At 40.0% G+C, this 14,113-nt stretch overlaps 1 protein-coding gene across 8 annotated transcripts in view; it reads left to right on the forward strand.

Moving 5' to 3' along the window:
- The window catches only part of TMEM68 (transmembrane protein 68), a 33,395-nt gene that overhangs the window by 1,832 nt on the left and 17,450 nt on the right, over nt 1-14,113 (forward strand). For 6 of the 8 annotated variants that reach the window (XR_003793591.1, XM_029223117.1, XM_029223123.1 and 3 more), the window contains exons 2-3: nt 4,952-4,996; nt 5,806-6,199. Coding sequence is in view for 6 of the 8 variants with exons in the window: in XM_029223117.1 (XP_029078950.1) it covers nt 5,875-6,199 (325 nt within the window). In the remaining 2 variants the exon portion in view is untranslated. Of the gene's footprint in view, nt 1-4,951; nt 4,997-5,805; nt 6,200-11,938; nt 12,677-14,113 lie in introns of those variants that run through there. The other 2 variants (XM_029223122.1, XM_029223125.1) reach the window with 2 other exon arrangements.

Raw genomic sequence — 14,113 nt, forward strand, 5'->3', positions numbered from 1 at the left:
TGAATTCCAGATGGGAAAATATGTGATGCATAGGACTGTTTCACTGGAGATTTTTTGGGGGGGAGGGGTTAGGAAATAACCTAGAATTTTGGTAACTAAAATATTACATCTCCCCCAAAACATCTTTTAAGAATTATAGTTTTTATTGGATTAAAATAAAGTGGTAGAGAGTCACGTACAGCCTATGGTAAATTGGAGGGGAAGAAGAGCCAGGCAGAAGTAGAGGGAAGATGGAAATTGCAATCTTAATATTTTCAGCCTTTCTGTTAGAGAGAGAGAGAGAGAGAGACTTGAAGTATAATGAAAATCAGAGTAGGAAGTAGGAGGACTGGGTTTTAATTTTGGCTCTTGGTTTTTCACTGAATTAATTTAGTAACTGGGTAAGTCAACTTGGCTTTCTATTTTTAACTTTTCCACAAAATTAAGAGGTTGTATTCATTGAGTTCTAAGGACATTTTTCCATTTTATCATAAGTAAGTATTTTATCAATTCAAAAGCTTGTTATTTAAATTCCTTTGATAGTTCTCTAGTGACAGATTTTAGGACACTGTCTTGGTCCACATTTTTGTCAAAAATTTGGATGAAAAGAGTTTACATCCGTGTTTAGTTAGCCAGCTTTGGTTAGGTGCCTAGTATGTGCTAGGCATATTATTCTAAGTGCTTTTACATATGTTTTCTCATAACCATCTATTTAGTGACATATTCCCCTGTGTTTAGAATAGTGCCGAGCACAAACTACATACTTGTTTGATAAATATTTGTTGAGTAAATGAATTAAAAACCGAGGGATGTAAGTCTTTTTGGGGCATCTTCTTTTTTATACACTGTATTCTATCCCCTCTGGCCGAGGCCTCAACAGTAATCTCCCTTGCATCATCCATTTCTTGTTCTCTCATTGATACATCATCACTGGTATTAAAAGCTGTTGTATTTTTCTTCATCGTAAGACAACAAACTTGATCCACATTCCTTTCTGGATACCCACCTGTTTTTCTGTTCCTTTTTGCAACAGTAATTCTCTGAGGAGTTGTCCGTATTTGCTATTTCCAATTCATTCCCTCCCATTCTTTCTTGAACTTTCTCCACCTGACTTTTATCCCCACTCTATCAAAACCGGTCTTATCAGGGCTTGTCAGTGCCTCTGTGTTGTAAAATCCAAGGATCAATGATCTTTATCTTACTAGACCTCCGAGTGTCATATGAAACAGCTGAGGACTCCTTTCCTCAAACACTTTCTTACTTTGACATCCAACATACCACGCCTGGAAGGAGAATGCTGGTTCCTCATTGGCTTCCCAGCTTCTAAAATGTTGAATGCCCCAAGGCTCAGTCTTGGAAACTTTTTTATTTTATATTCACTCCCTAAAGGGACCTTCTTTAGTTGTACGGTTTTCAATACTGGTCTCTATGTCACCGAATCTCGGGTATATTTCTTTAGCCCTGACCTTCCCGCTAAACTCTGCTTGTGTCCAGCTGCCTTCTGACCATCTCCACGTGGATGTCCAGTAGAATCTTAACGTGTTCAGACCTGAATCCCTGATGGCCAGGAATTCCTGGGGTGTGTAAACCTGTCTCTGGCAAGTCCATCCTCACAAGCAAGCTAACAATGATGAGAGTAACGCTTGCTTACTGCCTTTATGGTGGAAGGCACGCTTCTGAGCTTTCTTCACGACAGTCTCATTAGGAAGGTACTGTTGTTCTCATTTTATAGATGGAGAAACTGATGTTAAGTAACTTGTCTGGGTCACACAGTCAGTGGCAGAGCTTCCCAGGATACAAACCCATGTTGCCTGGACACCGTGAGGCCATATCGGACTTCTCTCGCTCACGTTCTACATGGATTCACCAGCATATCCTGTTGGCTTTATCCTCAAAATACATCCAGAAGCTGATCATGTCTTACAGCCCGCACGCTGGCACACCTGTTCATCACGCATCTCAGTGACTGCAATAACTTCCTGTTTGCTCCCTGTGCAGTGTATTCTCAACACAGCAGTCATTTAGAACCCACCCTTCTGGTGCCTTTTCCATCTCACTTAGGTGAAAGCTGGCCCACAGAGTTCTGCAGTGCTCCTCACTTCTGACTGCGCCCCCCCCCGCCCCGTCCCTCTTCCTCAACCCGACTGCTTTGCTGACCCCTCCAAGTGCACATCCTTTGTACTCACCGTTCTTTCAGCTGGAATTCTCTTCCAAATGCCCGCACGGTTTGCTTCCTCACGTCCTCAGGTCTTTGCTCAAACATCCTTTTAGAGAAGCCTTCCCAGACCACGCTGTATAACGTAGCAGCCTTCTCCTTACCCCCTTGCCTGCGGGATGTTGTCTCCATGGCACCTCCATCATCTAATGTAGTATATCTAAGTTCTACTGTTATCCCAGTTTTATAGATCTTAGCAAACCCAGGCCCAGGTGGGTTACTCTACCTGCTCCGCTCCATATTGGATAAGCAGAGTCAGTCACAGGGCGTGACCTGAGTGGTGAAAGGTTACGGAACCAGGTCTCAGGAGTGGATGAAAGGATTAATAAGGATTCTGACTAGAAAAGAGGCTTTTGTAGCTTTGTGATAGCTGTCCTAAAACTTAAGAGGTTGTCTAATGGGAGAGTTTCAATGGTACAGAACTAGGTCTATGGGGAAAATTCCAGGGAAGTAAGTGTAAGGAAGGTCTTTTTAGCATTTCAATGAACGGTTCTGATGGTGGAAAGGGCACCTTTTGAGTTTTCTGTTCTGGAAGGTTTTAAATCAAAATCTGGGTTGATCATTTTTGGAGCAGGTCCTTGCGTGCAGCACTTGGACGCTGTTAGCAGACGGCAGGATCTTGTGAGGGGTCCGCATAGCCTCTGTCCCTGGGTGTCTGCCTTTGCACTGTCCCTCTCCCCTCTACTGTGTGTGTTAAGTGTGTGTAATAAATCAGAACATAACTATGGACAAGAGGTATAGTTCTTTTACCAATTTGGGTGGCACGAGGTACTAAAGAGGGTTTTAAAATCACAAGATTTTACAATCCTATTAAAAATTGGAAATGAAACTAGATCTTTTTTAAAGATTTTTTTGATGTGGACCATTTTTAAAGTCTTTATTGAATTTGTAACAATATCGCTTCTGTTTTATGTTTTGGTGTTTTGGCTGCCAGGCATGTGGGATCTTAGCTCCCTGACCAGGGATTGAACCTGCGCCCCCTGCTTTAGCAGGTGAAGTCTTAACCACTGGAGCGCCAGGCAAGTCCTGAGACTAGATTATTGGGACAATTGTATTAAGCAGTACGGGTCAGATCACCAAAATGATTGGTTTTCAGGCCTGGGAAGAGCTTCTTCTAACATATTTGAGAGGCTGTCATAAGCTTTAATGTATTACTATTTGGAAGCTCTTTCTGTTGATATGCAATTCATTGTAATATTCACCATTTAAAAATGTGCAACTCAGTGGTTTTTAGTATAGTCACAAGGTCGTACAACCATCACCACCATCCAGTTCCGGAACATTTTCATTATCCCCAAAAGGCACCTCTGTTTCCATTGGGAGTCACTTCTCATTGCCCCCTCCCCCAGCCTCTGGCAGCCACTAACCTTTCTGTCTGTGTGGATTAGCCTGTGCTGGGTATTTCATGTGAATGGAATCATACAAGGTGTGGCCTTCAGTATCTGACTTTTTTTTACTTAGTATGATGTTTTCAGGGTTCACGCATATTGTAGTATGAACTAGTACTTCATTTCTTTTTGTGCCTGAATAATATTCTGTTTTCTGGGCATAGCATATTTTTATCCATCCGTGGATGGGCATTTGGGTTGTCCATTTCTTGGCTATTATGAACAATGCTGCTGTCAACACTTGTATGCAGATATCTGTGTGAATATATGTTTTCAGTTCTCTTGGGTGTATACCTAGGACTAGAATTACTGGGTCAAATGGTAACTCTATGTTTAGCTTTTTGAGGACTGATTTCCATGGTGACCGCACCATTTTGTATTCCCACCAGCAATGTATGAAGGTTCTAATTTCTCCATATGATCAACAACACTTGTTATTTTCCTTTTTTTTTTTTTTTTTGAATATAGCCATCCTAGTGAGGAAAGCTCTCATTTTAAAAAGTAGTAAGTTTTGCTCAGTTGCACGCTAAATGATCAAACACTGGTAAATTTTAGCAGTTTGCCTCTTTAGATGGATTGATTAAAATGTGATGTAAATAAAACACAGGTTGTGGGCTTAATGTGTGCTGTGTCCACCTTCTGTTACCGTAACAGGCCCAGGTTTCTCACAGATAAATGCTATTGGTTACAAGGAAACTGGACTAAATCCTCTAACGCTGGAAGAACAAGTCAGTTCTGTGCCCTGCTAACATGCTAGTTATCAGCAAGATAATCTTGGCTTCAAGACAACATGTAGTTGCTCTTGTACATCTGTCTCTCCCTCTCCCTCCATCCCTTTCTTTCATTTTTTCATTTCCTGCCTCATCCTCAGAGGACTTGAGATGATGTTCATTAAGTTTATATGGTATGGAATAATGATAAAATATCTCTAAGGGTGGAATCAGAAGCAGAGAAAACAGTGATGGAAGAAGGAAATCTTCTGTAGGAGAACATGACCATGAGGCTGATGTGACTGCACCATCGAATATCATGTCTGACCATCAGCTCGTTATCTGGCAATGACTAAAAAGAGACAGAGTCTGTTACACATCTTAACTTCATACTTTTTCTCTGAAGAAGCGCAGTTTCTATAGCTGTGAATTTAAAAAATGTCTTAGGTGGGGCTTCATAGTGTGGAACTAAAACAGTGTATAGAGAGTAGTGTGAGTATAATTTTTAATTGTGATATACTAGTATAGGGCTGTAAGCATAATTGTCACACATTGCTGAATGTGTCTTGCCATTTATTTTACGGAAATTCTATCTCTGGGTATTAATGATTATCTTTTTTGAAATCATTTTTCTTCCTTTTATATACTGTGTTTTTCAGAATACAGACATTGAAGCTTGGGACAAGATATTTATCTCATTTCTGGTAAGTTAAGTGAATGGTTTAGAGAATGACATAGAATAATTGCATGCTGTATTTTTTTTTTTTTTGCGGTACGCGGGCCTCTCACCGCTGTGGCCTCTCCCGTTGCGGAGCACAGGCTCCGGATGCGCAGGCTAAGCGGCCATGGCTCACGGGCCCAGCCGCTCCGCGGCATGTGGGATCTTCCCGAACCGGGGCACGAACCCACGTCCCCTGCATCGGCAGGCGGACTCTCAACCACTGCGCCACCAGGGAAGCCCCATGCTGTATTCTTTCAATCATTTAAGATACAAGAGAAATTTTAGTGACTATAAGATAAAAATGACACTGACAAATTTGTATTATTGTATAATGTCAGAGGAACAGAGAGCTTTTCTGTAAACTTGCTTGTAAAAGGTAATATCTAAAAATGTATGTCATCGTTTCCTAAGAATTGGGTTTTACTTCTATTGAATCAGATATTGATGCTTTCTTCTATGAAGAACAGTTATCTCAACATAACCTCGTTTAAGATACAAACGTTCAGTGTGATCCATTAAGATATAAGTCAAATTATTAAGATCAATCTGAAATTTCATCCATCAGCTTTATTTTCCTCTTGTAATTGTAGCTTGTGAGTTATTTCAGAAGCTAAACCCAACACTCTTCACAAATGAAACCCATTTTCACATTTAAATCTGCAACAAAGTTAACTTGTTAACAATCTACTCATTTTTGGTATTAAGAAATGACTACACAGTATTCATGTAGGCTAAAACATTTAACATTTCAGCTGTGAAGAGAATAACTTGGGATTATTTTTTCCCTTTTAGTGGCTAAATTAAAGACCTGCCATGACGTCGAAGAAAGAGACTGAATTTGTCATTTTCACCTAAAGAAAAATGATAGACAAAAATCAAACCTGTGGGACAGGACAGGATTCCATGCCCTCCATGACTTGTCTGATCCACGTACTTGAAGAATGGTTTGGTGTGGAGCAACTGGAGGACTACTGGAATTTTGCAAACTATCTCTTGTGGGTTTTTACACCACTCATACTTTTAATACTTCCTTACTTTACTATCTTTCTTCTCTACCTTACTATTATTTTCTTACACATTTATAAGAGGAAGAATGTATTAAAAGAAGCTTACTCTCATAATTTATGGGACGGTGCCAGGAAGACGGTGGCAACGCTGTGGGATGGACACGCGGCCGTCTGGCACGGTAAGCGAGATTACTTTGAGTTTTGGGCTCCTTTTCGTGTGGGTGGCGCTGAAACCGTGTTACCCTTCCATTTTGTTGATTGACGAAATATTGAAAAATATAATGGAAGGGATAGTTACTATTTCCTGTTACCTGTTTGCATGCATTGTGCATATATATGTCTTTCTTAAAATGATTTTTTCTGAGCACACTAGTTTCTGTTAAACAAAGAACCACGTATTAATGTAGACTATTACTCTAAGCTCAAATAAAAAATTAAGAGTTAAGAATCTAAGAGAGTAAGAGATGAATTAAAACAGTATAGAAAACTGTTTTGAAATTGCTTTATTTTGCGTTTACTTCCATTTTGTTCAAAATAAGTTTGACTTTCCCAGTGTAGAGATTTTTTAAAAATGAAAAATAATATTAAATAGTAATAACATTAAATTAGATAGAATATATATACCAAAATGTACCCGTTTTCCGTTTGCTGTGTGACTTATTCAGCTGACGTGTTGTCATTTTAATCCTACATAGGCCTGCAAATCGTTTTTGAGCACTTGACTGTGCCCTACAGTCAATGCTTATCATGCATCAGCTCTTATAATGCTGTAGAGAGAGTCCACGTGTTATCTCCATTTTACAGTTTTCCCATAAGGAAACTGAAGAACAGCGAGGTTGTTATGTGCCCGAGGCACGCCAGGACACCAGGGAGAAGGGCCAGGATGCAGCCTCTGATTCCTGGTTCCAGGCCTGGGCTCCTCTGATCTGTGCTGCGTCGCAGGCTTGTCCCTGGTTGGGCTCAGGGTCAGAGTGTAGTGGTCGACAGACAGCAGCTTTGCAAACAGGAACCACATGCCTTCGATGTGTTGAATTCATAGTATTTACCCATGAATACGAAGGCCGTTGCCCGTCCGTACAACTCTCACACCTGCTCGTGGTTGTTCACCGGAGGTGGGATGCTGTTTCAGCATTCCGTGACCAGAGACCGTGCCTATGTGGACTGCTCTCGTTCATTGTCTTTAAGGCAGTGAGACAGAAATTCAGTGGCCTCGTTTACAGTACTCGGGAAACGATGTCCCCCTCCCACTTATAACCCCCTATACTTCAGGGTAATATATATTGTAAGGAATTTGAATTTTTTTCTGTTTCGGGAGACATGATTTAATGTGGATAAATTCAAGTGTTAAACTTATTTTGTAGCAGCATATATAATTTTGAGGTATTTATTTTTCTGAGGTATTTAAAAATATGCACCTTTGGCTCAGAGGAAGTAAAATATATAGTTCTTACCATGTTTTAATGTTTTATTTATAATAACATATTTTAGTAAGATAAGTGATGCTTTTTAAAATGATTTTCTTTACTCTGTTCTTTAGTGACACACACAAAAGGCATTTGTGTGCATATTTGGATTTTGTCTTGATGTCAAATCAGTTTTAATTTATGCTTTGTAAAGAATCTTCAGAGGAATTTTTTAACAAATAAAAATGTTCATTTTAGAAAATGTGGCGAGTAAAAATAAAGAAGAAAATAATAGTCACCTAAAATTTACCATGCAGTTGAATTCTGTGTGTTTATTGTTTTTTATTTGTGTGGCAGACTAGTATTTTCATGTCCCTAAGCCTCCTTACATGACTTATAATGACTGTATGGACTCTGTAAATCCTATAACTAATTTACTTACCTATTGAGCTGTTGTTTGTTTATATCTGGTTTACTATAAGTATCTTTGTATAAGAATCTATCCAGTGTTTCCTGTTTTGAAGTTAAATTTTACCCTCTAATGTATATTAAGTAAGTGCTTTATCATTTTTCAAAAGAATCTGATTCTACTACATCAAGAAACATGAATTTGGTATTTCTTAGATACCTGCATTTCTAGGTAGTCTGTCAGTGAAGCCCCTACCCTCAAGTTGCTTACAGCCTTTAAACTATAAAAATTTTGACTTTTTTACTTCACATTTTACTATTAATTTTTAAAGAAATGGACATATTTTATTCAGTAAAAGCGTTCTATAAATTAAACCATATGTAGTAGAGTTTTTTATGGGAAAATTAAATTGGGATTTCAGGAGAACATTCCCGCTGTCCTTCAGTTGGGTAAGAGTTTCCTTTCCCCTCCTCTGTCTTTCCCCCAGGGAAGGACTCCTGGGTCCGACTCCTGAGTTCGAAGGAGGCCCTGCCAGTCACCGCGGGGGGACCTTGGACAGGTTACCTGATTTCTTCTCCCCTCCCTTCTCCCTCTTCCTCCTCCTCCCTTCCTTTTGCAACAATTAGGATTTTTTTAAACTTCATTTAAAAAAATTTAGAATTACAGAAAAGTTGCAAAAATAGTGCAGAGTTCCTATTTTTCACTCAGCTTCCCCTAATGTTAACATCTTACATAACCGTTTGTATAGTTATCAGATTAACAGTGGTATAATACTATCAACCAAACTACAGATTTTATTCACATCTTACCAGTTTCCCTGCCAGTGTCCTTTTACCAGGATCCCATCCTGCATTTGGTTGTCACGTCTCCTCCAATCTCTGAGGGTTTTTTAGTCTTTTATGACCTTCAGACTTCTGAAGAGTACTGCTCAGTGATTTTGTAGACTGTCTCTTAATTTAGATCTGATGTTTTCCATAAATTGATTGAAGTTGTGCATTTTTGATAAGAATCCCTCTGATGGTGGGTCCTTCTCAGCACATTGTATCCGAGGTTCATGATGTTGACATGTTTTATTATTGGTGATGGTGACTTTGATCACGTGGTTAAGGAGGTGTCTGTTAGGTTTCTCCACCACAAAGTTGCTATTTTTTACTTTGTAATTGATAGATGTCTTGGGAGAACTCCTTTAAGACTATGTAAATAACCCTTCTCTTCAAACAAGATACTTAACTTTTCTGGACTTCATTTCCCTCTTCTGTAAAATGGGTTGTTGGAAGGATTCACTGGGCCTTGATGTAAAGTACTTAGAATAATTTTTATTACATAATAAAAGTTCAACAAATGTTAGCTCTCACCATTACAGAGCATCTTTCTCCAATAATTTGGAAAGCACTAAAATACATCACTTGTTTCTTGGTCACTATTAAGTTCAACTTCACACACCTACTATGTTCAAGGTTCCTAGTATTTTCAAGGTATATTTTTAGGCTATCAAAGTTTTGATTCTTATTGCTAGCAAGAAATGCATTTTGCCACCCAGTATATACATACAGGTATATACTATTTCATCAAAAGTGTATATACTGTCTTCATGCGATCTGCTCTATTTTCTATTCTACTCTCTCTTATTTAAAAAGAAAAATGCTGACTATAACTGACTAAAGTGATTGCATAACTCAATGGGGGATGGCAACCAGCATTTGAAAATCACAGGTGCAGATTAGCACGGGCACACCTCTAGTAGGAGGTGTGGTGTGGGGAAGGGCACAGGCCGTGGAGTCAGACACATGTGGGCTTGCGTCCTGGCCGTACCACTGTGTGACCTTGAGTAAGTTACATGGGCTTTTCTTACTTGGGTTTTCTCATCAGTGCAGGGATTCTGTGAGGACCAAATGAGATAGTTATTATGGATCCAATACAGTGCCTGTCAGGTGAATGCTCCATAAATGTTCATTTTTGTTTCTATGGGACAAAAGTAAAAGCACTATTCATGGAGAAAGTAACTTTTGAACAAGGCTTTGAAGAATGAGTGGGAAAGAAATTGAGTAACTATTTCACACCATTTTGTTTAAAAATTAAATAGACAGTTTTGCAGGAAAAGAGAAATGATCCAAATTGGTTCAAGAAGGAGAGAGAAACAGAACAGACCAGTAATCATGAAATAAATTGGAACAGTGGTCAAAGTCTGTCCTCCTGCCTTCACAAAGGGCCGAGAGCCCACAAGTTACACTAAACTTTTAAGGAACAGATAATGCCCATCTGTGTTTGAGAGTGTAGGAAAAAATGTGGAGCTACACAGTTTATTTTACAAAGCTAGCAGAACTTTGCTATTGAAACTAAGGGGAACACAAAAAGGAGATTTGCAGGTCAGTCTCATAGAATGTAGTTTTATAAAATTCAATAGTTATAATAAAAAAAAATCTTAGGAAGCAAAGACTAAAAGGTACTACTTCAATAAAGGGAATGTACCAGGAATCTTCAACAAAGATGATCCACATTGGAGAAGTGGAGAAGTATTAAAGCGAGCCCCATAAGTAGGGACCAGAACAAGGAGGCTCTCGCCACTACTATTTAACATTGTCCTGGAGCTCCTAGAAATAAGTACAGAGACGAGAAAAGAAGAGATGCCTGAAAGCCAAGTGAATCCACCTATCAGTACTAATAAGATTAGTTAGCAAGGGAAATGGGCATATGATAAACACAAAATTAGTAACTACTCATATACCACCAATAATCATTTTTAAAATGGAAAGGAAAAATGCTACTTGAGACTAGATCTAACCAAAAAACACGTAAAAGTTTTATGGAGAAACTGTATACTTTACAAATGGAATTCAGAAAAGGTGAAGTGGATAGAGAGTCTCAGCGTAGTAGAGATGTTGCTCTACAGCCCACACTCCCAGTTCCTTTACCAATTCAGTAGACTTCTAACACGTTTTCATCAAACGTCTAAAATTCATATGAAAGGGCAAACAAGAATAACCAAGACAAATTTGAAAAAACAAAAGAGGAAGTTTTCCCCTATCGTATCAAAACCATTAGCATTTATAATGATTAAAATTACGGCGTTGGTACAGGGAAAGGATCATCACAAACAGATCAAACAGATTAAAAAGTCAGAAATGTGAATTTAGTAAATGATAAAAGTGGTATTCCAGATCAGCAGGAAAAGATATAGGAAAATATTTGATGATCTCCAACTACGGAAGGTCTTAAAGAAGATGCAAAAAAACAAAAACTGTTCAAAAAAGACAGAACTAAAAGACACATGAAAATATGGGGCAGATCACCACAAGTCATTTACAACACGGCTTAGAAAATAATAAATTAGTAAGAAAAGAAATCCAACTTAAAAGTGGTCTAAGCATGTGGTCTAAAAATGGCCTAAATATAAATGCCAATAATTATAACAGATTCATAAGCCCACTAGTAATTAGGAAAGTGCACATTAAAACTGCACTGAGATAGCGTTTTTACTCAGAGGATTGGCAAATAATTAAAGTTTGTTGACCTTAAAGGATGAGAATGTGGAGATGGGAACTCTCACTCAGTACCTGTGAGAAAGTACCGCAGTGTAGCCAGTCAGGAGGATGATTTGGTAGTTTCTGTTATAATTTAAAATGGGCGTGTACCACATGATCAACAGTTACCTCTCTTAGCATCCAGTCTAGTGATAAATTCACACATTCAGTGCACAAGGATGCATATAAATGAAGGTTCATTGCAACCAATATTTGAAAAATTGGAAACAATCCAGTGGTCCCTAAATAGGAAAATGGCTAAATGAACTGTGATAGGAATTCATTATGGAATACTTTACAGCCATTAAAAAAATCATTTAAAAAATCGCTACATGTGTATATCAAATAGATGTCCAAGATACGTTGTTGAATGGAAAAACTGAGATTCATTACTGTAGTCCTAATAGGAAGCTACCTAGGTTAAAACATGCGCACACCTCAGTACTGAATAAAATGCAGGGTATATTCAGGACCAGAAGATGAATCATTCATGGGTGAGATGTATGCGGAAGGATGAACCTGGAGAAGTAGACAAATTAGGCTTTAAAGGCTCTTGAATGCTATGCTCAGGAGTTTGACTTTATTTTATAGGTAGTTTGCCTCTGTGTGCTTTCCGGAGGAAGACTCAAAAGGATGGTATTGTTATTTTACCATACTGTGTAGGCGTATAGCCTTGAAAATGGATTTTTGGTGACAAATTTAGAAAGGATCTATCTCTTAGGAGAAGATCATCCTTATCTGGATTCATGATGCTGATGTCTAAAGCCAGTAGGCAGTAACTCATTTACATAATAAATAATTGCTATGGAGATAGATGAGGCTACCTGAGCTCCCCGTGACCTTCAGATCCTCGCCAAAGAATCTGGAGAGTGCTTAGGCTCAGGGGACAGAGCAGGGGAGGTAAATAAATGCGCATCTCTTGGCATCAAATAAGAGAACCGCAATCGTCACAAGAGTAGGGCTGTTTTCATTGAAGGGGCCCAGACCACTCGAAATGTGCATAAAATGTGCATACGGAGGCTCCCCGTCCCTGGACAGCGGATGGACGGATGGTGGCGATAGCTGCCACACTTCAAAACCAACACTGGGAAGAGGGAGTGATAGATTTAAGAGTTTTTGGAGGTAAAACGCACAGAAGCTGGTGACCAGGGGAATACAGAGTCTGAGCGAGGAGCAGGTAACGTGCCCCAGGATTTCTGCTTTTGCTCGACAGGGAAACATGGGACAGGAAGTGCTCCTTTAGAGACGGTCACGTGAGCAGCACAGAGGAGGGAGGCGCCCTGAGTCCACGTGACACCGAAAGAATCTGACATCACTTGATCGGTAATTGGGACCTAAAAGGCCTTGACGTTGACCAGAGTGATTATCTGCTGGTGCTTTTATAGCGAGGGGCGGTATGACCACATCCACGCTTTACGAGTGACACAGTTGAATATTGGGGCTTAATGTTTAGTGGCACGATGGTAAACTCTAGTTTTTGTCAATAATGAATTGATTCATTGAATTTTTCTACTTTCAATCAGGTGACCTGGTATTAAGTAAGAATTGTTTCTCAATTCTTTTTTTTAAAAAAAAAAGTATTCTGGAAAACAAGAGAGAACCTCAGGAATATGCTGTATAGAATCCCTGAAAGAAGTATTCTTTATTTCTTGAAAAATTTATCTGATGGGACAATCGATCCTTTGGATAACGTCAGACAACTTCAGTGACTGTTCTAAGTAAATTGAATTATTTGAATTAGAATTCGGTAATTGGGAAGAAATGTTAAAAGTATAGACACATACAGAATCTTGAAATATCATTAAATTTAGTTTTTAAAAACATTCTCTTGAGCCCATTTGAAATATTACCAAGTAGTTTATTCCTTCAGTGGTAGAGGAGGGTGGGGAGTGGAACTCTGTCCCTGCCCGCGTCAGATACCTTTGGCAAGTACCGGTTCTTAGAAGCGGTGGAAGGCTTTCCTGCGCTTCTCCCTGGGCCAGGTTTTGCTTTTACAAGAGAAGCTTCCGGGAAGCGAGGGGGATTTTGTTCTCTGAATCTTTAGCAGGGTCTCTCGTGAGTCTCTGGCCTGCCCTGCCCCTGGTTTTCTCGTGCATACGCGCTGAGGCCTGCGTGAGGCTGGGGAGTGGGTGCAGACTCTTGTTTGTCTCTGGGTTCCCGGGGATCCAACACCTAGCGCTCGCCCACATTCGGTCTTTAAGTGTTTGTTAACATTTTGGTTGTTTTCTTCTCTCCCACTTTTGTGGCACCTGCCCGCCCTCCCTCCCACGCGGCTGAGAGAGCGACCTCAGCTTTCTAACGTGCTGCTGCTTCTTCTTAGGGTGGGAGTGAGGTTCTCTTACGGCTGCAGAGTTGATTTTAGTTTTCTCCTTTTCTGTATTTGCGACTGTTAACCTTCTCCAACAGTGAGAAACCAGGCTGACATTATCCTTAATATGTAAACTGATTTGATCAGTCTCCCATCACTGCCACCGTCCCCTGCCACTCAGGGACACCACCCTGCTCCACTCGGGTTCTGACCCCCATCCTCATGCCACGTGGCTCCCCTCCTTTGCCCGCCCGGGCCCCAGCACCCTTTCTAGGCTCCTCTCCTGTGTGTGGGCTCTCGTGACCGTTTGGGTTTTGACTCGCCATCCCGGGCCACCCTGTATGGATGCCCTCCTTGCCCTGCCTGGGCTCCAGCACCCACCACAGGCCACCCTTCACCCAGGCACCTACTGCACGCCGGCCCACCCAACCGCTGTAGGACCAATATGTTCA

This window comes from Monodon monoceros, unplaced genomic scaffold, assembly GCF_005190385.1.
Source record: "Monodon monoceros isolate NGI ecotype Baffin Bay Population unplaced genomic scaffold, NGI_Narwhal_1 Super_Scaffold_14, whole genome shotgun sequence".
NCBI classification, from domain to species: Eukaryota; Metazoa; Chordata; class Mammalia; order Artiodactyla; family Monodontidae; genus Monodon; species Monodon monoceros.